This window comes from Gouania willdenowi, chromosome 17 (genome assembly GCF_900634775.1).
Source record: "Gouania willdenowi chromosome 17, fGouWil2.1, whole genome shotgun sequence".
NCBI lineage: Eukaryota > Metazoa > Chordata > Actinopteri > Blenniiformes > Gobiesocidae > Gouania > Gouania willdenowi.
This window is the reverse complement of record NC_041060.1, coordinates 6695722-6721790: the sequence shown is the minus strand read 5'-3', so window position 1 is coordinate 6721790 and position 26069 is coordinate 6695722. Positions and strand designations below refer to the sequence as shown.

General features: G+C 36.3%; 1 protein-coding gene across 3 annotated transcripts in view; it reads left to right on the top strand.

Moving 5' to 3' along the window:
* adcy8 (adenylate cyclase 8 (brain)) overlaps positions 1-8195 on the top strand; it is a 118078-nt gene extending 109883 nt beyond the window's left edge. For 2 of the 3 annotated variants that reach the window (XM_028472473.1, XM_028472472.1), the window contains exons 14-17: positions 1177-1359; positions 1837-1929; positions 3266-3380; positions 5149-8195. In XM_028472473.1, coding sequence (XP_028328274.1) covers positions 1177-1359; positions 1837-1929; positions 3266-3380; positions 5149-5648 — 891 coding nt within the window. In that variant the 3' untranslated portion in view covers positions 5649-8195. The remainder of the gene's footprint in view (positions 1-1176; positions 1360-1836; positions 1930-3265; positions 3381-5148) is intronic. The other variant, XM_028472471.1, reaches the window with a different exon arrangement.
* The last annotated feature ends 17874 nt before the right edge of the window (positions 8196-26069 follow it).

The following is a 26069-nucleotide window of genomic DNA, read 5'->3' as shown; positions in this document are numbered from 1 at the left end:
TCAATTACAATTGTAATCGCATAATTACAGTTATTACATAATTGTATTTGTAATTGAAAAAAATACTGTTGCTATTGTAATTTAATTCTAATTGAGTTCAGATACTTGACTTAACATTAAAAATAAAATAAATAATTAAAAGTAAAAATACATTATATATATATATATATATATATATATATATATATATATATATATATATATATATAAGGTAAGTGGGGTTTTACAATGAGTATGAGTGATATCGCACATTAGTAAGGCTGTGTATAAATATAATTGTATATTTATATATAAATCTAGGTATAAACTGACAGAAAAAAGGCCCAGACACCCACGTCAAAAATATTATTACCAATATTTTCATTGATTGTGAAGCCGAACAAGGTAAACAAGAGATTAGAAACAAATTAGATGATAGAAATTCATTTTTTTTGTGTGTATTTTGCAAGCAAACTGATGCAGAAACATGTCTTTGGCTTTCTATGTGTACATGACAAGTTTGTCTGATGTGGGTCAAATTGACCCGTTATCATTAGAGATGCTAACAGAAAGCTAACACAAGAGGAAAGTTACATTTTATGGGCTTATTTATTAAAGTCTCAATAATTGTAATTTAACTTTAGTAATTGAAAACGTAATTGCAATTGACTTTCAGGGGGGAAAACAATAAATGTAATCTTAGTTGTAATCTGAAAAAATTGCTGGTTACCGTAATCAGAATTGTGTTGTAATTGAACATGGATAATTGAAGATGTAATTGTAATTCCCTGACTACAAGGACATAAACTAAAATAGAATAGAATAGAATAGAATAGAATAGAATAGACCTTTACTGGGAATGTCATGTTTGCAGCAACACAGTATATACAATACAAGAGCAAAGTGGAAGAACAAAAAAATAAATATAAATACTAACATAGGATTATAGTGCAACAGATGTAAAAACAACAAATGTGCAAATGACATTTGATAAATTGGGTTGTGGGGGGGGGGGGGGGGGGGGCGCAGGGTGTGGTTATGAAAATGTGAATGTTGAAATGGAAACAGAAACAAACATTATAGTGTGATATTTCGGAGTTGAGTGATCAAATCCTTACTTTTGCTCGTGACATTAACGTTTTTATAGACTTGGAAGAAAAAAAGAAGAGACGTTTGATAAACATTTGTATTTCCCAGGAAGAGGCGTTGAGAGTATACCATGTCTCCCCACAGGAGCTGTACTCCCAGTCCTACGACGCCGTGGGCGTCATGTTTGCCTCCATCCCAGGCTTTGCTGACTTCTATTCCCAGACGGAGATGAATAACCAGGGAGTCGAGTGCTTGAGGCTGCTCAACGAAATTATTGCAGACTTTGACGAGGTGAGACGGCAACACTTTACGTTTTTCTTTATACATTACATGTATAATAGGGCTGTGTATTGCCTGGCATCTGGCGATACGATTCATATCCCGATACGATTTGCTATATCTCGATATTAAAGCATAAGGCGATTATCGCCACATTCTGCACTTTCAAATCGTTCCCCTTCAAAGTTTGCACAAACCTTTCTGCTTCTGTAAGGATTTAGAATTAGTCCTCAAGGACAAATGAGTTAACGGACAATGTACAGTAAATCTAAAGTAGAGAAAGTATTTCCAATGTTTTTGAAAGAAAACCTTGAGACATTAGAACCTGATGAACTGGAGTTGTGTCACAACTAAAAACTACTTCTACTGGTGGATGGTCTTTTAACCTATATTTGTTTGACTTTATTCACACATTGTGGCTGATGTGTTATGTCTTTATAATGAAGATGTCTTAAGTATTTAAAAAAGTTATTGTATAACTTTTGACAGTTGCTCGGAGAAGACCGATTTCAAGACATTGAGAAGATCAAGACGATCGGCAGCACCTACATGGCCGTCTCTGGTCTGTCGCCTGAAAAACAGGTCAGATACTACAGCACATTTCTAACATGTTTGGGTTTATTTGATGAGATAATAGAGCAAACTGATGCACAAACATTTCTTAGGTCTTCTATGTGCACACAATGTTTAATCTATACTGTTATACTTCTATCCCAGCATGGGGCCACAAATATGTGTTTGTTTGAACTGAGGGCCACATTATCAACTTTCATGTTAGCATTTATGATAATGATTATAACCTGAGCATTAATACCAGAAAGAACAAAAGGTTTGTGTGGGTTTTCTTTTGTAGTTTTGTGTTGTTGAAGTCATTTAGTGGTTTTCTCTGTCATTCTATGTATTGTTGTTGTGGTTTTGTGTATTTTTCTGCAATTTGCTGTGTTTTTTGTTGTTGTTTTATGTGTATTTCTTAATATTTTGTGAGTTTTGGGATTTCTTTTTATTTTGGATGTCATTTTCTGTGTTTTTGTTGTTGTTTTTTTATATTTTTCTGTCACTGTGTATTTTGTTATTTTGTGTACTGTGAGTTATATTGTGTATATTTGTGTCATTCTGTATATTTATGTTGTGGTTTTGTGTATTTTTCTCTCATTTGGTGCGTTTTTGTTGTGTTTTGTGGTTTTTGAGTACATTTTGGTTTTTTTTGATGCCATTGTGTGTGTTTTTGTTTACGTCACTGTGTATTTTATCATTTTGTGTACTGTGAGTAATTTTGTGTATTTTTCTGTCAACCTGTGTGTTGTTGTGGTTTTTATGTATTATTCTCTCATTGTGTGCATTTTCGTTGTTGTTTTTATGTGTTTTTGTTAATGTTTGTATGTTTTATTTGTTTTTGTCATGTTGTGTTTTTTTGTAATTTAAAAAAAAAAAGGTTTTGTGTGTTTCACTGTTCTGTGTATTTTTTTTTTTTTGTGGTTTTATGTACTTTTCTGACATTTGTGTGTTTTTGTTGTTGTTTTATGTTTTTTTTGGAGTATATTTTTGTATTTATGATGCATTTTTTTGTGTTGTGTGTATTTCATTTTGTATAGTGTGAGTCATATTCTGTATTTTTCTGTCTTTCTGTGTATTTTTTTGTATTTTCAATGTGTTTTTGTTGTTTATATATATATATATTTATTTTTTTTTTTTTTTTTTTCCCATCACTGTATTTTGTTGTGTTGTGTACTGTGATTCATTGTGTGTATGTCCAGTTGTTAATGAAGCTGAGTGTTTTGCTGCTGGATAAACAAAGCTATGACTCACTCTATCCACACATTTAGTAAGATACGAATAGAGGTGGATGTGTTTTCCGTCCCTCGGGTCCCGACATCTCGCCGCGTTAAACCTCTCTGCTCTGCTCTTCTCACTCCTATAGCAATGTGAAGACAAATGGGGTCACCTGTGTGCATTGGCAGACTTTGCAATCGCCCTCAACGAAAGCATCCAGGAGATTAACAAGCACTCATTCAACAACTTTGAGCTAAGGATCGGTAAGAGCTTTTCCCTACACACAGGGAATGAAAGTGTTCTCTGTAGGTTGGAACCCTCCATTACTTTCTTTATCCCAGTGTGATATCCCACCAGGAGGAATATATATACAGTATATAGATTTCTACACGTATTTAGTGATAAAGGACACCTGACTATGCTCTTGCAAATTTTAAGTTTATGTATCATTACAAAGCTACTAAACATCATCTTAAAGAGTAATTAAATGTGTTTATGACTCAAGAATTGACAGGTTTATTATCAGTTGGTTTCATATGACTTTAACTTTTTGTGCATTGCATTGTGGAATTTGTAGTCCCAGAAAAGACTTTTTACAAGCATGGCCTTTCGCTTTAAAAAAATGGTTTATTGTGGGAACTGTAGTTTTTTTGTTTTGCTATGGTTCCGTGTGCGTTCTCGGAGCCAAGCAACTGTGTGTAAGCTCTCCTTCGATGATAAAGTGCAGCATCCAGTAGGGATGTCCCGACACAACTTTTTCATTTACTATATGATACAGATATTGCAGCCTTGCGTATCAGCCTATACCAATATTGATCCGATATCAGCATGAATCATGCATATTTTTTTTTTTTTCTTTAATAAAAATAATTATTACTTATTTTGTAGTGTCAAATGTTAGAAAAGGCTTGTTCAAGTGATGTTACTCAAACAGAGAACAATTGTCAGCAATAGTGAAACTGACCCATTTATTATTAACCAATTGGTTACATACATTTTAACCTTCAACATAATATCTACAGTATTCTACAATTTAATAAAATAATTAAAAAATGAATTGGGGGAAGAAAATGAATAAATAGATTTGTTTTTTAAACGGAAAATGTGAAGTAGTGTTATTGAGTGATTATTGTCCAACTCTCAACGTTTTAGTCAAAGTTTTTCAATTTGGCATGTTTTGTTGTAAAAATGTAGGAGTGATTGCCCTCTATTGGTTGAAACGCTACTATTACAATTGAATTTTGCTATTGGCTGAGAATTATTTTGGTTGCTTTTTACATCATGAACCACCACCATTAGCTCCGCCCCTCCAAATAAAAACTTTAATCCGTGGACTCTGTAATCTGTGGTGAGTAGGTTGGATTGAGAGAATTGTGAATCAAGAGCTATAGTGAGTTGTCAGTAGGTAGTTCTTTGAAGATTTTTATAGCATAGACTGGGCGTGTCTTAACTGCTCCAGCAGCCCCACCCATAATCAAGGCATTTTTTGAATTTCCAGCCTTGACGCACATCAGCCAAAACCTCTGGGTTTATCTACTCTTTACACATGTTGTCTTATCATGCTTTGCATAAGAAAGCACTAGCTTACTGACATGAAAACAAGTGGCATAGCTTGGTCGTAGTTGAACCTCTTTGTTCCTGATGTTTATGCACAAAAAAACCGTGCCAGACATTTGTCACAGAAGCAGTCATTTACTTGCCAGATGCATTTTCTTTTCCAGCCAGCAAACTGAGGTTATTTTGGGTTTGTTTTTTTTTTTGTTTTTTTTTGCTTGGCGTCCTTAGAGAGTAAAATGTACAGGCTGAATAACTTATTTTTAACTTGTGTGCAGATGGTTTCTAGACATAGTATCCCAAGTATGAGAAACAAGGCCACAACTGTGATTGTGAACTTGTTTCATAATCTCTGCTGACGCACGCGTTAAACAAACCATTAAAGAAATTCTGTTAACATTTCAAAACTTTGAGTTTTTTTATAGGTTGTGTTGGATGACTTTGGAGCCTTGAAGCTGCTGATTGTGTGTTTGACAGGTATGGCTCACGGCTCGGTGGTAGCAGGGGTGATCGGCGCCAAGAAGCCACAGTACGACATCTGGGGGAAGACCGTCAACCTCTCCAGCCGGATGGACAGCACGGGCGTGAGCGGCAAGATCCAAGTCCCTGAGGAGACCTACCTGATCCTCAAGGAGCGCGGCTTTGCCTTTGAGTACCGGGGCGAGATCTACGTAAAGGGCATCAGTGAGCAGGAAGGAAAGATCCGAACTCACTTCCTGCTTGGTCGGGTGCAGCCCAACCCGCTCATCCTGCAGCCGCGCAAAATCACCGGACAGTACTCGCTGGCTGCCGTGGTGCTCGGCCTGGTGCAGTCACTTAACCGGCAGAAGCAAAAGCAAATCCTTAACGAGAACAATAACTCGGGCATCATGAAGGGCCACCACCACTATAACCGGAGGACGTTGTTAGCGCCCGGTGGCTCCGATGTGGGAGGAAGCCATCACACTGAAACTACTGATAAAACAGAGCTGTCCTGAAGGGAAGACTGGAGTTTGAGTTCCACACAGATTTTTTCAGACACTCAACAGCTCTGCAGGCAGAAGGAATCTCCTTGGTTGAGCTAAACCTCAGTGGGTGAGGAAGAATTGTTAAAAAAAAGGGTGAATGAGTCATTCCTTCATCTTAAGAAGCAAAGGCTGCTTTTATTGCCTTAACTACCATCTGAAGTAGGGGAAATGTATTGCTTCGTAAACACTGTTTGTAGTTGGAAAAAAGAGCCTTGTACTTTTTAAACATACAAAGCAGTTTGAGTTCAGTTTTTTGAGATCCTCTGTTCTAAAACTAAATACAAGAGTACTGAGAGAACACAAACCTCCACCAAGCCCCAAATATCCTCTTTGCCAGATCTTGATCAGTGATCCTGATCATGGTACTATGATCATTCACACTTTTAAGGCTTGTAAGATTTATTTTTCATTCCTATTAATAACAAAACAATAAGTCCAAATGTGTAATCCGGTTCCGGTTTAGATGAAACTTGATGAAGTAAATGAGGAACCAACCCGACATAACTGAATCAAATTTCGTGAAGATCAGTTAAATACAAACAGAGAAATGATTTTTTAAATTTCCGTCAATGATGAAAGTTGTGATTTTTCAGGTTTTTTTTTAAAAAACTGATCCAAAATCAGTATATTGATCCAGATCCCCTCCAAAACTTTTTTGTCAAAATCTGTTCAGTACTTTTGACAAACGGTGAAAATATGACCTTGTCAGAGGTTTTAACAAGAAAGCAAAATCTTTGATCTAACTTTGTTTTAGAAAATTTCGAGGGATTGTGGAGCCTCACAGGTCTTTGAACACCTTCTTCATTGGCGGTTTGTCTTCTGTTGGAGGTGTAGAACAGTTACACTGATTTTATTCACACAGGGTTTGGTTTTTTTTCCAATTTAAGCCTCAAATAAAACAAACCCATGACATTTTTACAATGTACACAGGTACTGTGAAGGTCAGATATGATGACTCCATGGGGAAGGAATAAAATAAAACACCAAAAGCGCTGCAAACTAACCCATACATACACTGGGGAGTCTGAACACAACTGGAACATCGTGATCCAAACCCAACAGTTACACAAGCTGTAAACGAATACCAAGTGAGTAATGGTATTTTTACAGATAATCAATATCATGGGGATTGTTTTGAGGAATTCAAATTAAACGCTCAAAGGGAAATCCTTTTCTTTCTCTGAAAGGCAAGAGAAACTAAGAAGTGAACCAGGATTTCACGTTCCAAACAACAGTCTTATAAGGACTCTAACATGCAGGTCTTTGTTGCCATGGATAAATGTGAGACTCTGCTGAAGCTTCTACACTTTATTAAAGTTAGACTAATCACACATACTTTCACTCTAAGAGTGTGTTAACCTCAGAAAGGTTCATTACCTGTTTGCTCCAAAAGTAACAACGGATGTGACCACATCTTGCAATAGTCCTGAACTTTTGGCATTTTTCTGGCCCGTACAAAATAGATGTGAAGCAAAAATGGCCCACATTTGATGCTGAATATGTTGGCTAGTTATCTTGAAACACATTTGGGCCAGTTTTAGCTAAATTGTGACAAGTTAGCATTGACTAACCTGGATGTGAGCCAAAAGTGGCCCATATATAAGGTGCCATACTTATTTGGTTTGGTCATGGCTGACGTCTGGCATTGTGATGGCTTGGTCAAGATTCGGCAAACAGGAGCGGAGCGTCCAAATGCCATCATTCCATGTGGTATGTGGGTCGGATGAATCAAATTAAACTTTATTTATAGAGCACTTTTCATACATACAATATAATTCAAAGTGCTTTACATCATTAAAACATTACATACAATAAAAAATACCCCACGCAAACAATCCACAGGAAACTAACAACATCACACAAACCCACACACACAGACGCATAGCATTAAGATGAGGACAATGGTTCATGATACCTGGCTAGCACAGTAGATCTTGGAGGAAGGACAGCATCACAAGGGCCAGGTGTGGCAGATATGGACCAGATAACTTTTGCTATCTAGGAATATTTCTTTTACCTCAACACTCACTCGCATTGATCAGTTTAGAAAATGTTTTAAAACGTTCCCTTTACTTTCATTAAGAATTTGACTAAAATCAGGTGTTGTTGTCAGCAGAAAAATCCGAAACCACTTGGTCCTCACCCAGACAAGTGTTTTTAAATTATGCAATGGAATGTACATTGCTGGCAAGGACTAGTTAACAACAAAATACTACCAAGAAATCAAAAGACTTCATACCCACACCAAACAGGGACTGGTATCCTGGTTCCCTTGGTTTCCTTTTGAACAACTTGCCTCTGGTTGTAAAGGAAGAAAATGAAACAAACTGATGTCCTTAAAAAAAGTCTTTATGATCTTACTTTGTATAATTGTGTCTTTTTTATACATGTGAAACCAGCCCATGATGAAGAAAAGGGTTGTTTGTTAAGGATCAACGATCTAAGATAAAGTATGCACAACATTAAACAAACATTGTGTGAATGTGTCCCCGTGTGTTTGCTGCTATTTGATGTGAACCAATATTAATACATTGAGAAGTGTGTTTTTAATCTCTATACTGTACATGCATGCAGGTGAGGTTCCACCTGCGTGGACTATTTTGCACTGATTTACTGATAATCTGCAGGTGACAGTGAAGCAACAACATACACCAAAACGTAAGGAAGAAGAAGACTGCCAGAACTGCAATTCTGACTTTTGACTTTTGCTTTTGTAAAGTAGATTTTCCTGAACCCCCGGAACACGCGCAATGTTTTTGGTTCTCTAAAAAGCAGTGAATGTAAACGGGAATAAGACTGGACAAACACTCGTTCAGGGCTAACATTAGGAGCTGATGATTATCAGTTTGTTGAAAGTAGTATGCCGACCTTTCAACATCATGAATGTCATGTCAAACTGAATGCATTTCCATGTTTGAACTCATTTTTGTTAGCAGCCGCTGTGGTTTGACTCAACCAATCAGATTGTTTCTCTTATGAGCGTTGCTGCTGTATGATGAATAAATACTTGTAGAACTGAAACTCCATCTAAAATGAGACGGAGAAGAAGTGATGGATGAAGAAGAGATGAATTGGGATTGCAGCGTTCTATTTCATCAACCCTCGTCTTTTTTTCATATCTGTTGGATCCACTTGGACTATCCCATAATCCTCCTGTCCTTTTCCTTTTTTAAGTGGCCCGGCTGCTGACTCACTCCCACCTGAAACCCAGAATCCCCGTCCCTCTCCGAAACTCGCCTGGTGTCAATGTTTCTTTTTTGTATTTCTTTTATAACTGAGAACACAATAAAAAAAAGGGGTCTAATTTTTATACAACCAATGAGTCCAATGTTTTTCTTGATTTTGTCACATTGCCTTTTTTAATAGGAATGTAATGAAATTTTGTGGCATGAAATTTCGTGAAATAGAAAAATTAAATTCATAGGTTCACCAAATAAAATCAAGTAAAAAGGTTTGTGATTTAAAAGTGCCAGCAAGTGTTTCCCTCCACAAAAACAGTTAGATTAGTACATTTATTTTCATTACTTATTTGTCTCACACTTTTACAGTCGAATAGTTTTTAATCAACAAAGATTTGTTTCACATGTGTTACTTTTCATTGGGAATTTCTTTAATTTAATTTAATTTTTTTATATTGTATTGTGAGTATTTTGGATTGTGAGCCCAATATCGAATTCCATATCAAATCATGAGTTAACTATTTTGTAACACCCCTACTTTTTCTAATTCTTATTGGTTTGATTTAGTCTGCCTTCACTGAATCACAACTTTAATTAAATGACAATGACGGCAGTCAGAGTGCTAATTAACTTTTTTCTGATAATGGCTTGTTAGCCAAGTAGGCTATCGCTACATTGATAGCTCGGTTAAGTGAACATAATAAATCTGTCCCTGTATAACATTGTTACATGCTGGAATACATAATTGATTTGTATGTAAAGTGTATGTTTAATCTTTCCCAGAGTCTCCCGAGTCATTGTTTACATAGCGGGTTAGCGTGTTAGCAGCAGGGGTCCACAGTGTGCTGCTAGATCACTTGGTGCTTGATAATTGTATCATCACCACAGATTATTATATAGTCTGATCTCAATATCGCTCTAACGTACTAAAAAAGTAGCCTATTACACTTTAGCTGCAGTAGCTAACAGCATTGCTACGCTAATTAAACCAAATCTATATTTGGCTTTATTTAGCTTTAGCTACTCAGTGAGAAGTGGACAATGACGTAGCAAAAAATGACCAAACAATAGAAAACATTTGCAATTAAACTCGCTTTTTTAAAAAGAAAAAAAACTTTATATTTTAGGACAATTTCCCATCGTAACGTCCACTCCAATACTTGTGAAAGGGACAACTGCGCACTACATACTAAAATATTTACTAATCCAGACCCTCTTCTTAACCCTAACCCTTCTAAACCAGGGGTGGCCAATCCTGGTCCTCAAGGGCCGCTATCCAGCATGTTCTAGATGTTTCCCTCTTCCTACACACCTGATTCAAATGATTAACTCATCATCAAGCTCTGCAGAAGCCTGATAACAATCCTGGTGCTAACCCCTACCTAATCCTACCCCTACCTAATCCTAACCCTACCTAACCTTAAGGTTATCAAACGTTATCTAACCCTACCCCAGTAATTTAACCCTCCCCCTACCTGATCCTGATCCCTAACCCTATAACCCCGTAATTGAATCCTACCCTTAACTAACCCTAACCCTTAACCCTATGTAACCCATGTGAACTAGAGGCCAACTTCCTGCCATGGTTTTATTGTGACACCTTTAAAGTCCCTGGCTCCTCCCCCTTCAAGCTTGTTTGCTCCACTGAATGCTGTGATGGCTGCTCTCACTGTGGCGTCTGCATGGTCGGCTTACTGATTGAACATCACCACTGAAACAAAACCTTCATAAGAAATACCTGGATGAACATCTTCTCCTATAAACTAGATATCTCTCCACTCACCGGTGAGTCGTTTCACATTGTACTTCAATGTGTTTCACTAAGTATTTTGCGGATTTGTGGTGTTCCAGACTCCATTGAAATTCCTGCAAAATTAAGCCAACATTAGCTGCGGAACACACATGGTGAGTCTGACCATTTGCACTTTTATTTAAGTAATCATTTTATTTTCTAATTTATAATCAAAGCCGAATTGTTAAATGAATAGTATTGTAGTAAAATAATACTTCGCTTTTTGTAGTTTTGATTGATTTTGACCATTTCTGTTACTTTTTGAAAGAAATGCCCATTCGGCTATGTGGTCTTGAATAGGCTTTGACCTACTAAATGAAATGATCTGTTGTGCTACAACAATGATTTATTTGAAGAATCTATTTAAAACATGCATGTTTAATTTATATGATATGACTTAGCTTTACAGCTAATGATGTTGATTTAAAAGTGCACTTTATTCCCTTTGATCTCTGAATATATAGAATGAAGCTTCATTTTGATTTACCTTGATATGGATTTTTCTGCTATAATTTATAGCATTTATTTATAACTGTTTAATTATTTAACAATGACAAATTGTTTAAATGTGCTAAGGTGAATGCATCTTCTGTTTTAAAATGTACTTAAGTTAATTCCTTTTTGACTGATTGTTGTTGGCCTTGTTTTATAGGTCAGGTTTTTAGGTTTGTCCTGGATCACCTACCACTCTCGACCACTAGATGGCGAGCCACCACCCAACCACCGCTGCATCGCGGTAGGAATATTTGATCTTTTTGTTTCCTCGGACACTTGGACCTAATACGTGGGTTATACCCTGGGGACCTTTTCTGTTTTGTATTTTTTTTCCCCCAATGCGAAAGAACTTTGCGAAACCCTTCGCCTTCCAACTTGGCGAAATCAAACAAACTGAACTGAACTCAAAGGAAATTAACCTTGAACTGAACTTTGACTACAAGTTTTAAAAGAAGAAAATATTGTCTTTGTTTTGTAATTGTATTTTGTTTGTTTGTTTATTGCCTATACCTGATTATTAATAACAACTAAGTAATATATATCAATATAAATTGACTCCAAATATCTTTACTATATATAATATCTTTAATATACATGTACTAAAACGAAATCCTTGTGTCTGTGTCCAATTATTCACACACCTTGGCTCTACAGCCGAACCTATTTCTGTTGACCTTTTTCGCAGTCAGTTCCTGAGCCCTAGTGTGTTATTTGTTACATTTGGCGAGCCAGCCAGGAGCCTTGCTGTGTGAATAATTGTTTTGGTCCGAAAACTTTTTCCAAAATTTTCGGACCCTGACGTTATCTAACCCTACCCCTACCCGACCCTAATCCCTAACCCTACTAGATCCCGCCACCTAACCCAAAAAATACCAACATAGCTCCAAAGGTGTCATAATTTAGCAAAAGGTGTCATAATCTAGCTAACGACAGTTAATAACAGCCTTCATTACACCTTATTAATGCTAATAACAGATGACAGCGTAATGTCAGCCTTATGTATAAAACTTAAAGTAAAAACTTCTTAATCATCAATAGATGCACTGAGTTTCAGTAAGATTGATCAAAGGTAAATGTGATGAAAGACTTACCTAGACGACAGGAGATGAAGTCACATGATATCAGTAGTTCTTCAAACAAAGACTTATTATTCACATAAAACTGCAAACTTGATGTTTTTTAATAGAACTATATTAAAGAAAGCTGCAAGAATGTGGACAGACTGAAGTAAGTTGTTCCTACACAGAACAAACATGATAGCCTGTGAAATGACCTAAACACAAAGCTGAAAATGAACGTGCCTCATGTTAGTGTCATCATGGTTTTGGGCACAGACGCATTATTCCATCCCTCAATGCTTTGTTTATTTTCCTGCTTATCCTGATCAGTGTTGTCCAGTATTAGAAAATGCAAACTGTCATGACGACAGCGTTTTAGTGCCAGAAAAATTATATATATAATTTTAAGTCATACATGTATGAATTAAACTTTTAAATTTAAGAGTTTAATCTTAAAGTTTAAAATTATTATCTTGTTTTTTTTACTGTTGCCCAAAATGCCATTACAGTACAAAAGTTGTAAATATAAGAGTTCAAAAGTTATACATTTACAACTTAAACTCTTAAATTGTGCACTTTGTTGTGAAGTTTAAAATTATTATTTTATTTATTTATTTTTACTGTGGCCCTAAAACTTCATCGTAGTTTAAAAGTCATACATTTACGAGTTTCAAATTAAAAAATGTACGACTTTAATCTGAAAAATGTATATATTTTAACTGTGGTCACTGCCCTAAAATGCTGTCCTGTGTGATTTTTTTTGTGATTATGATTTTACCTGCTGGTAAAAAAAAAAGAAGAAACTGTTTATACAACAGGATGTGTCACAGTATTTAAGGAATCCTTTTTCAAGCTGAAATTCCATGAACATGGAAACAGAGGGAATACATCTTGCATTAGATAAAATCAACACTAGATAGCAGTAAAGCACCAGCCAGACTCAGACAGTTGGATTTAACTGTTGAAGAGGGAAACCATACTGACATTTTTTTAAATGTAAAAACAGAAAAGATTGGTCAGGTTTCAGGTGCCATTTGCTCATTTGACTGTTTTTCTAACATCAAAACAACTGGATATTTACTTATTCATTCATTTATCCATGTATATGTTTTTTGATGAATTATTCCATCTATTATTATCTAGTTTGTTCTGTTTATACAGTTATACATTAAAAAAAAAAACATAAATAAGAGAGGGGAAATAATAAAAAACAAAAAGTGTTTGGACTGAAATACCACATATGCCTTAAGACATTGTTTTATGGCAAATGTTTGCTTTTATTCAAAACATCCATATTGTGTATAATAAGCTACTCTAGCTGTATTAAGCTGCTAATGCAATGCATTCAAATGGATTTTAATCATTCTAATATTCAAGCCACCATCTTCTTGCCTCCACCTGTGTCTTCAAATCAGCCCTGGTAGATGAATAAATCAATAACTCTAAGTTGGCTAATGTGGTCACCACAGTGACAAAGACTCCATGCTTTAGGAGATATGGATTGTTTCTCTCATTTTTCTGCCCCGTATGGATTTTCTGTTTGACGTGACAGAGGAGAATGAAGAGAAAAACAAAAACGTGGGGAGAGGGAGCAATGCAGAGAAGAGGGTTGCTATGGCGACGCCTGCACAGTGAGGCTGCACAGTGTTCATGTGTATGCACTGTGCTGATTATAATTATAGCCATAAACAAGGCAGTATGGCTAGTTGTAATGTCTTTTTTTTCTTGGTTTTTTTTTTTTTTAAAAAAAAAGGAAGAGAATGGGAAATGTTTGATATTTCTGAAGCTTCAGCGACGAGAAAAACTTTTCCGTTGCTGGAGATCATCTGAATAAAAAAGATGCACTCATTAAAACCTCACTGAGTCGCAGGAAAAATAATACAACTAGGAGATGAGGAAAGTCTCCTGGGCAAAAGAAGAAAAGGAAAGAGTTTGGGAGGCAGGTCATGAGGCTCACAGAAACCTGATGTGAGCTCCTTCAGGGTCCAGATGCAAAAATAAATAAATAAAACTTCAACTAGACTAAAACAACAGACTGACGATGTGTCTTTGAATAAAAGCCCAATAAAAACAATGAACTGAAAATCTTTAGCAGTAAATGCTAAAGTTGGGACGTTTTCTTGTTTTAAATCACAAGGCTGTGGTTGTTGTAATTATAGCACTATATAAATAAAGTTGAATTGAATTAAAGTTAGGTTGAGGGTAGGAGTAATATTGCAAGAGGGAGGGGAGTGAGGGGACACCATGTACTACACAACAGATTGTTTTAGTTTGTTTTGAATTTTTTTATATTCCTACTGAGTTGAAAAGGTCACATTCAGAGTATTTCAACAGTAAAATTAATAAGAATATTTTTCCAAATGCAAAAATGTTGTATTGTTTTCATGAGCCCAGAATCATATCTTAAACGCAGTGTATCCTCCCACCTCTACTAAATACATGAAGTCTAAATATTTTTGCTATAAAACTGAATAAACACCAGCAAGAAAAGGTAGAAGATTTTATTTTTTTTATAACACTTTACTGGAAGTTTAATACATCAAGGCTGACATCACGCTGTCATTATTATGACATGATACCTGTCATTAGCATGAACAAGGTGTCATGAAGGCTGTCATTAAGTGTCCTTTGTTACCCTAACCATAACAGTACCTAACCCCACTCCCTCCACTTAACCCAAAAAATGCCAACATAGCTCCAAATGTGTCATAAATTAGCGAACGGCACTTAATGACAGCCGTAATGACACCTTATTCATGCTAATGACAGATAATGACAATAAAACTAAAAGTATAATGTATATCACCATTGATGAAGATACAAATGGTCCAAACGTATGGGCGAACACCATTTAAAAAAAAAAAAAAAAAAAAAAAAGGTGCACTAAAATGTGCAACTGAATAAAATTGCAGAGTGGTCAATTATGAATCGAGATATGATTTGTTTTTTCACCAATTATGACAGATATGTATTTTTTCATTTTTGAAACTGATCCAGAATCCATATATTGATCTAGATTTCCTCTAGAATTTAATTTAGTCTTCCATAGTGTAAGTTCTAGCTTTGGTCCAATTTTTGTCACAATCACTTTAGTGCTTTTGACTTAATCCCGCTAACAGATAAACAAATAAACACCAGCAATAATATTACCTCTTTGGTTGAGGCAATATAATAACTCTAAATGAACCGCACAAAGCCCAAGGGTGTGACGGTTTTTACTTTTAAACCATTAGTACAGTACCCATCAGAAGTATGTATTCATATAGTGGGAGGAGCTCAAGTAGAGTTGTCAATTATGGCCAAATGGTTTGAAGGTTGGATGTACAAAGAGGTGTACATACTCTGTACTCTGTAGTGTTATAAAGGGGTATTTTAAAAATAGCGTGTGTGATTTCCCCTGTTTTTTTTAACAAATTTTTATATTTTTCTGTAATGTATTTTTTTGGAGACATTGTGTATTTTTGTTACTTTCTGTTGTCTTTTTTGTATAATTATTGTTTTTGTTGCCATTGTAGTGTAATTCTGGTGTCATTTTGTGTATTTTCGTATCTTTTTTGGTGTAGTTTTGTCCATTTCTTTTGTCATTTTGTGTATTTTTTGTATAAATATTTAGTTTTCTGTATTTTGAGTCAATTTCATATTTTTGTTGTCGTTTGCTGTATTTTACTCTGTCCACAAACACACACACGCACGCAACCAGACCTTTCTTGGATTATAGTATAGATAAAATGGCTATAACCAACGTCTATAATCTAGTCTTAAATTGATCAAACTAAATATAGATAAGAGGATGGTTAGTTTACCATCTCACCCTTTAGTGAAACCTCACGTTGGCACGAGAACATGACTTTAGTGTCAATGTCAATGCTGAGTTTACATCTTTGTATCAGCTGGGGAAAAATAGTATAAAAGTGCTCACGTCAAACTCGCTGAACATAATTCGGACGTCAGCTTCGCCATGGCAACCGCCTCCTTCCTGCTGGCTACACTCTGCGGTGACCAGAGAGAGAGAGAGAGAGAGCCATCTGGGCCAGCAGGAGAAGGGAGCAACAGAAATCTCTCACACAAACAACAAATCTACATGCATTAAGGAGTGTAACTCAGCATCAACTCACACAGGAACACTCATATAGGCTCGCGTTTTATACGTACAGTATAAATATAAATGGGTGCGGTTTCCTTGATCCATGACCATCCATTCCTCCTGAAACATAGAGGTGCAGGAGGGGGTTAGCAAGGAGAGGGGAGGGGGGTGGCGTACTTAGCGCCCTACATTCAACCATCAAACCTACTATTACATAAAACTACTACTGCCACAAAAACCCTGCCGCTTGCTGCCTGTTGCTAGGCAACAAGTCCCTGAGCCCCATCATTGCATCTCATTGGGCCTTGGATAGACCCGAAAGCATCGAAATAAAGGCTGCAAAACGGCACAGGTGATGAATATAAACGTGTGCCGTGATGTTGAAGATGTGTAAGCATCCTTTAGTTAAATAATCCTCACAAACCTACAGCTTATATAAACTACTGCCATACATTTTGGTGTCAGTTCAACGAGAAACATGTCAAGAAGGAATTACACCTCAGAATCACAACAGTCAAACGAAAGCCAGTAACACTTTACTCAAAGTTTTGCATTACGCTGTCATCATAATGACATGACACCGGTCATTAGCATGTATAAGGGGTCATGAAGGCTGTCATTAAGTGTCAGTCATTACCCTAACCCTTTGTTACCCTAACCCTACTTATTCTAACTCCACCTAACCCCACTTGATTCCTCCACGTAACCCAAAAATGCCAACATAGCTCCAAAGGTGTCATAAATAGCAAACAACACTTAATGCCGGCCTTCTTGACACCTTATTCATGCTAAGTAGTAAGTAAGTAAGTAAGTAGTTTATTTATAAAGCGCTTTTTGCAGATAAAATCACAAAGTGCTGTACAGGGTTGTGGTAAAAGTACAAGTGCAACACAATAGAATAATAAAACAAATGACAGTGTAATGTCAACCTTATGTATAAAACTTCAAGTCAAGTGTTACCCAAAAGCCTAAGCAAACCTTTGAACAGAGGATTAAGATCAACTGCTTGTCCATTCAAAGGGATTAAGTAAGAAACAATCAAAAGGAACAGTTTTAGTTCACTTGTGTTCATATAATTCAACTTCCACAAACAGGTACATACAGAAGATAAAACATTTGGTTTCAAAGGTAATACAGGTCTTAGATGGATAACCCAGAAAAGATTTTTCATTTCCTTCACCTGTGTTTATTTATTTGTCTGTTAACAGGATTACATCTAAAGTACCAAACTGATGTTGAGAACATTTTAACCAAAGATAGACCTTACGCTATTGGAAGATTCCATTACATTTTGAAGGGGATCCTAATCAATACACTGATTTCAAATCAAAGTTCAGAATTGACCAATCTGAATGATCATTATGATATTATGATCTCACTCACTGATCCAGATAACTGTCAATATCTGGCAAAGAGTAGATTTGGCACTTGGCGAAAGTTTGCGCTCTCTGAGTTAAGTGTGAAAAATGTAAGTTCCCTTAAAAACCAAAATAATTAAAGATTGCAATTATTTTTTCTCAAATTGAGTATAAAGTGCAGGTTAAACTAAACAACAGCATCTATTTAAATGCATATGTGAGGAACATCTAAATAGAACACACACTTCATTAGTGCTTCCAGTGTCACGCAACCTCATGTTGCATCCCTGACTCACACACCAACAGATCCCTACACTGCCTCTGAATTATTAATGATACTCATCAATATTTGATCCCACTTCTTATGATTCCCTATCCACGCAAAGGATCTCGCTCATAATTCTCTCCCTTTGAAATATATATACAGGACCAGCCTGCTGCTTCCCGAGCTGTGATTAACAGAAGGAAAGTTGTGGGTGTATTGCAGAGATGGAACACAAATCTGTGATGGAGGCTTTTTTTATTGGGTTTAGGACTTTAGATCATGCATGCAGCATGTTTTTCTACCTCAGTTTAGATGTAGAACCACTTTAAGTAAGCGATTCAAGAGTCTAAGGTATACATGAAACAAATTTAAACACTAATAAAAAAAAAAAACCCTTATGAATGTCTCACGTTGCAATATATTGACCATTATAGAAAAACATCCTTGAAACCATTAAAATACATTAAATTCAGAACCTGGCACTGCCTGTTCTGCAGAGTCTCCTGCTGTGCAATTTCAAAGTTGTTCTCTAAGACTCTTTACCTGAAATGACTTTTCCTTTTTTTGCAGCAGACAAAAACAGGCACCACCTTGTTAATGTTGCACCAAAAATAACTTCATTGCAACAGCCCCTGTTGCAGCGTTCATTAGTGCATTCTGCTTGTAAAAACCCAGAAAATAATTTTACCAGCTGAATTTGTCACTTTTTTGCCTGTAAACCTCTTATGCAGAACCAGTGGGTATAATTAGCACCCTTCATCCCAGTAGAGGCACTTAAGGGAGAATTTGTGAATCTAGGACAGTCGATAGTGCAGCGATTTACTGATGAAGGCAACTGTGTGCCAATCTGCTGTAATTGTTCTTAACCCTCAATAGTTCAAGACGAGCACAAGGGCAAGACGAGCACAAGGGCAAGACGACCGCTTAAACAAGACGAACGCATCGTCAAGATGAGCACATGGGTAAGACGGGCACATGGGCAAGACGGGCACATGGGCAAGACGGGCACAAGGGCAAGACGGGCACAAGGGCAAGACGAGCACAAGGGCAAGACGACCGCTTAAACAAGACGAACGCATCATCAAGACGGGCACAAGGGCAAGAAGGGCACAAGGGCAAGACGAACGTTTAAACAAGACGAATGCATCGCCAAGAGGAGCACATGGGCAAGACGAACGCAAAAAGATGCAACTTTTCAGGGACAATAATAGACTTTATTGTTCTACTTTCAACAGTTCAGGGTTCGATTACTCCCATAGTTATATGTGAAAGTGCAGTCAGACTTTAGTGCTGACCAAGTAACTTCCATGTATCTTTAGTCCAGTTTAAAACTGGGCTTTTCTCTTCACAAATAACCAAATGTGAAAGTGAAGCAGCCTGAGAAAAGCAGAAGCAGAGCCTTCAGTGTGTTGTTTAGTAACTTCCCTTATGGAGATGAACAAGCTTTTTTATTCTTTTCTTTTTTTTTTTTAAACGGAACAAGTGAAGGATGTGCCACAAACCATACTATCTGTATTTCATCCAAAAGTTTTTCTTATCCACAACAGATGCCAGTGTGATCCCATTAACTCTACCAAAGTGACATTTCTAGGGTTTGACGGATTGAAAGTTGTGCCAAACAAATGGCAGCTATTCATATTTTGGCTTTCATAGAAACATCCTAATACTGCTGAAATCAGAGTTAAAGAATAACGAAGCAGAACAAAAACCAACTTCAAGCAAATCACTGTCTTGTCTGATATGACACAAGAAATCCCTGTAAGAATAAAGTAAAAACACTACGTATGAAAACTGTTCCACTTCTGTACAGTCTTTGCATTTGTCTACAGGATTCCAAATCCCATCATGTGATGTGAAAACAATATGAACATGTTTTGTATATATATGAGAACATTTGACAACAGTGATTGTTTATGGTGGAGTTGATTACGAACTCGCAAGCAGCAGTGTCAACCTTTGACATTTGTTTCTGAGTAAATTCTATTCTTTTTTTTAAAGAAATACCTTTGATTATATTAATCTATGAGACCCACACTACATGTCTTGGTCAGTGTTTGTAAAAAAGTTAATTATCGTCCCCAGCAGCTTTAATTCAAATGAAGGATTTTCTGAGATCCGTTCTTCTGTTCTCAGATGCGTTGAGTGTAATTTCTATCCTCTCATGTGGCATTCTTAATTCTTAAATTGAAAATGGTTTATCTGGGAGTTAATACATTGCTTCAGTAAAAAAAAAAAAATGTAGTTTATCATCATCAGTGACTGACTTATTGACTTAAATTTGGTTGTTCTGGATTGATTTTTAGCAAATGTCATCAATACAAGGTTGTCAATAATGCACAGCAGTACAGAACATATGGTTGAAGTTCAAAACAAACCAAAATTGACTTGATATAAAATAACAGAAAGGAGACTCAAGCCAAACCTTTCTGGAGAACCATGTTTAGTGGCTTATTTTACAGTACACCAAACTAATGTGGGGCCACCTCTCACGCTGTGATAAATACCCGCTAACATCAAATCTTTTCAGGAAATAAGCCTTTTTTCAGGCATACTTGTAGATTGTTATTGTGTAAGGCATCGCTTCAACATTTAATCCCCCAAAATGTTCTTAATACAAATGCTTATTGTCATACGCAGGGTTTGCAGGGTGCAGGGGGAACATTGCCCCCTCCTCGTGGTCAAAAGTTTTCATTACAGTTTCTCAAATGAATTCGAAAAAATACAATTCTTAATATAATGTACATGATATAAGTTCCATAAAATACAGTGACTATTTTTTATAGTATAAGTTTCCAGTGAAATGGTCCCAAACTTTTGAAACTTTAGGTTGGTTCTTCTTCTGTTGCACAATTCTTCTTTACAATGTAAATGGTGACGCAACACTGCACCCAGTAGTTTATGTATGGTACTGCAGCAAAAATGATGCAGAAAGTGGCAACGATGCACATTTTTGCAGTCAACATCGTCAACTATGTTACTAATCATTTTTGCATTATGGTATATGTTACACACATTGTTGGCGCCCATCTTGAGACAGTCTATATATTGAATTTTTTTTTTTTTCCTTTGCCCCCCCGGCAAGAATCTCAAACTCTGCTAATGCTAATATTTAACCACAACACTTGCTATTGTTGTGGCATTGTAGCTAGCATAAATATACTGTATATGCTTGTTGGTGAGAACAAAGTTGAATTGACATGACATATACAGTGCCATGGGGAAGGACAAGCTCACAGGATGAAGGCGACAGAGGATTGATGGCATTTGGATCTGGAGGACCAGACCAAACCCACACCCACACCCACACCCCCTAACGGAATGTGACAAGTCACCCTCTGAGACGAATCCCACATCAAAACAGTGCATTCTCATTGTGTGTGTCTTATATTTGACACACTTGTAGCGTGTGTGGGGATGTCAGCTGAAGCTGAAAACCTGCGGTCGTTCACCGCTGGCATCTGTTCTTCACATCTCACTAACACCAGGTTTTTCCTGTCAAAGAGCACACAAGTTGGTTCCACTGATTCTTTTATTTAGCTTGTGTCTATTCATAATGAAACAATCATAACTGCATAATATTCTCCTTCTTCGCAGCATCTCAGGGTTCTCGGCTGCTTTGAGTTCAGTTAATGTGTTCAATAAGTCATTTGTATTCAGCCATTGTTCCGTGGTATAATATCCATTTCCCTCGTTTCTATCTGACCGAAAAGCAATAATAGGCTGCAAAACACCCAATGTACTTCAATTTATGTTGAGTTTTTTTTTTAATGACGAAATGATTTGTGGCTCATAACATCAGCTGATATCTAATACGCCACCATAAGCTGCACAGAAACAATATATATCGATTCTTGTTCCAGCATGCTCTGAGCTCATGGTAAAAGCACCACCATTTAGGTCTGTTACAAGCAAAGACAACTGGCGCCACTCCCACTAATTTTGTGTGGAACCACAGGTAATGCACAAACTTACCAAAAATACACAGAATTGCTCTAACAAAACATAAAAAATACACAAAAGCCAACAAACAACAAAAATTGCTTCAAAAAGATATAAATATACAAAAACAACAAAAAAAATTTATAAAACAAGATCAGACATACACAAAATGACAATAAATTATGCAAAAATATGAGAAGAAAACACAAATGACTCCCAAAACACACACAAATTGAGAAATAATATTAAAAAAAACACACAAACACACACGTATTATATATAAAAACATACAGAAATTGAGAGAGATACAAAAACAACAAAGAAATACACAAAATAAGAACAAACACACAAAATGACAAATTATGCAAAGATGGGGAAAAAAAAAAAACCTTACACAAAATGAATCCAAAAACAGACAAAATACATAAATTGAGAAGTAATATACAATACAAACACAACACAAAAACACACAGAAAAACAAACAAATTGATAGAGTATACAACACAACAACAGAAAACAGCAACACACATTGAGAAAAAGTATACAAAAACACATGAAACCCATAATTGCTTCCTGTATTAATGCTCAGATTGGTCTTAATTCTAAATGCTAACGTAAATATTGATAATGTGACCCTCTGATCAGACAATCACATCGTTTTGGCCCCCGCTGTGATAAATCTACAATGTCCACCAAAAACTTATCTAATTGTAAAAACAACATTCTAATCATTTGTGGATTAAAGTCAAAAATACAGTGAGTTCATAAAAATAACAGCTGTAACGTGAAGTCAGAAACATGGATTAAACATTAATTAAAAATGATTTCATCTTCATAACAGGTGAGCGCTTCAGTGATTCATTATTAGTGAATAATCAGTCGTTCTTGAAAGAAGCAGCATAAAGGGAAAATCATGGTTGCCATGACAACCGTGCTAGTAGTTGAACCCTCCTGACTTTACTATGATGCACACATTAGCAGCTTGGAGACCAGGGGCCTGCATCGGGCCCCTGAAAACAAGGACCGCAGAGGGAGCTGGTGGTGAAATGAAAATTACACCAATAGCACACACACACACACACACACACACACACCCCTCCCACCCCACTGATTCCCACTCAGTGTCTGACAGATACACAGAAACCCCTGCTGAGCTCCAGAGAGAGGTGGAATTAAAAAGAAATATCCTGGGAGCTGCTGGAGTAGAAGCTTCTATTGAAAAGCTTTTCCAATAAATTGAACGTGTCATGCTGTTGAGCTTAAACGCCTCCTTCCTTTTAAAACCAGTCCCAAGGGCCACTAATCCTTGTCCCACTGTTCTATAGGTGCATTTTCAGGGGGTTTATTTTTACAAATGACAAAAAAAATAAAAAGCAGGTAATGAGAATCAGCGTGCACTCTAATTAGCTATTTCTGTTCCAATAAGCACAGGTATGTTAGCATGAGTCCACCCATTTCCCTAATATTTACTGCTACTTTACTTTAATTAAATTACAGCACTTAGATCAGGTAAAGGCTGTAGTACCAGGCTGTGGTTTATGCAAACAGACAGCAACCAGTCACACAGAAAGACCAAACTGAAATAGAGAGGATGATTACAAATGGGACACACCTGGGCCAGGATGGGAGGAGGAGGAGGCGGGATTTGGAAGAGGGAAGTAAGGGACCGAGGGTGAATAAAAAGACCAAAGGAAAACGAGATTTAAAGGTCCAGTATGATGCTATTTTTCACCCCAACAACGTAGTATTTGAGGTTTATTTTCCCAGACTCACCAGTTTTCTAGAGTTTTAGCCCTCTGAAAAATGGGCTGTTTTGGGGCCTACTTATGCATATTCATGAATGCGTGTGTCTGTAGACGCTGACTCCACACAACAGCTGATCACTAGCGATTTTCTTTTGCTATTCACACACCCTTGTTATTGTTTTGTTATTGTTATTTTTATACTGTATTTTTTTTAACTAGATTTATATTTGAGGAAGTGAAAGTACAGAATACAGTTGTTTGAGATTGAGTGATGGTGTTTTCATTTGAAAAAGAAGAAAAAAATTACAAAAATATAATTTTAAAGTTAAAAGTTCAGGAATTTTGGCAATATTAAAAAAATAGAAACTTTTCATGGGAATTATTTATTGAAATGAAGCAGAAATTGGGAGCCATTTTAAATCACGGTATCATATGTAAACAGAGTTCGTTGAATTTGTCACAAATTATTGCAGGGGGTTGGCAGTTTTCCCATGCTTGTATAGTATAACAAGGTAGAAGTCATTTTTACTTTGAAATGGTAAAAGAAACAAAATTACTCAATTAATCAATCCTCAAATTATTTGACAAAATTTCCCTGAATTTCCCAAAACTCGATACGTTTATACAATTTAAACATGAACTAAAATGAGTTAGACACTGCTGATGTATAGTGTATAAACTGTATGTGAAGTCCTTCATCTCTCTTTCTCTCTACTCCTCAGCCTGTGTCCTTCATAATAAAAGCTGAGCTCTCACAGTGTAGAACAGGAGGAAATGCGTGTTTCGCAGTAGATGCACTTGCGCCTGTTGCTAGGCGAGAGCCAGCACCATGGTTACCCCTGCAGCCAATCATGGTGATGCATGAAGCTCCAAAACCAATGAGATGGTTGGTTAGGTAGTGGGCGCATGGTTTATGGGTCATTTAAAAGAAAAAAAAAACAAAAACATGATTTCTCAATGGGATAGTTTTGTAGTTTTGTGTTGGACATCAAAAGCAGGAACCAGGTGGTACTTTTTCAGTTCTTCCTACTTTTTCTTTACACACAGAGCTTTAAGATGTTTATTCATTTTCAAAAACATTTTTCATCAGTTCTGAACAGTGATGGCCTTTCAAGTCTTCTTTCAAAGGAATATTCACATGACTCCACACCAGGGTTGGGGTCAATTATAATTGTAATTGCGCAACTACAATTATGATGTAATTAGCACAACAGTGCGTAGGACCCTATTGTAATGCACCTCGTTTTTATTATTATTATTATTACAAAAAAGTGATTGCATTTTTGAGGGCCTAAAGACGTTTAAAAAATCATGAAAATTTGAACGCATATTAGGACTGGCGAAAAATGTGATATTTTGGGGAAATGTGAATGGCAAAATGACTCAATGGCGCCCCCTTGAAAATCATATTTGCTCCCAGCTGGCACTGATGACGTCATCACTGTAGAACTTCTGCAAAAGTCTGACATCATCACTCTCTACATCACAGACAGACAGCGATTCCTTGCTTTTATAGCGAGATACATCTTGCATCCAACACTGCACTGTTAAAGTACTTCACACATTCATATATATATTTTTTAATTACATGTTTATTTGTTTGTGTTATAAAACAATCTTGACAACCTGTTCATTTGCGTGATGTACTACGCTTATGGAAGTTATTAACAGTTTGTAGTCGATGCTAATTAGTTATAGCAGCTTTCATTTGTATGCCAAAAAATGAGTTATGGTTTAACACAGCCGTCATTTATAATCATAGCGCCACCTATTGGTAAAAGGAAATCATAGGCATTATATTTGCACAGAACATTACAGGAGAGTTTGTGATTTAACCCTTGAAAATGGTCAGCTACGTCTCAACACTTTAAAATATCTGCCACACCCCGACATGCAACACACCTCAACGTGCGCCATGTCCCGACATGCGTGTAGTTGCGAGGGCCCGTTCGTCGCTGCTTGCAGCTTTAATTCTAATTGTAATTGTATTTGAAAAAATCTGTTGCTGTTGTTATCATAGTTCATTTGTAATTGCGTTCAGATAGTTTGTTTTGTATTTGGAATTGTCATGGAAATTCCCAAAAAAAAGCAAGAAAATGGGAAAAATTTGCTCCTTTTTTTTTTAGATAAGGCTACATATAGTAAGGCATAAAAATGTAAACATTTTGGAACTTTTTTTTAAAGCTTTCAGTAAGGCATACAAATACAAACAATATAGACTTTTTTTTTCCTGAGATAAGATCAAGAACTTAATAACTATAATTAAATATGATGAACACACTGGGATGAAAATCTACTAAGGGATTAAAAATGACAAAAATGTGAAAAATTTCTGAGGCAAAACAACAAAATAGAGATAAGGCTATCATAAGGCATAAAAATTTATTATACGGTTATTTATTTCAGGCTCAGTAATTGTGATTAATTAAATTTGAACTTCAGTAATTGAGAACATAATTGTAATTGAATTTCAGAG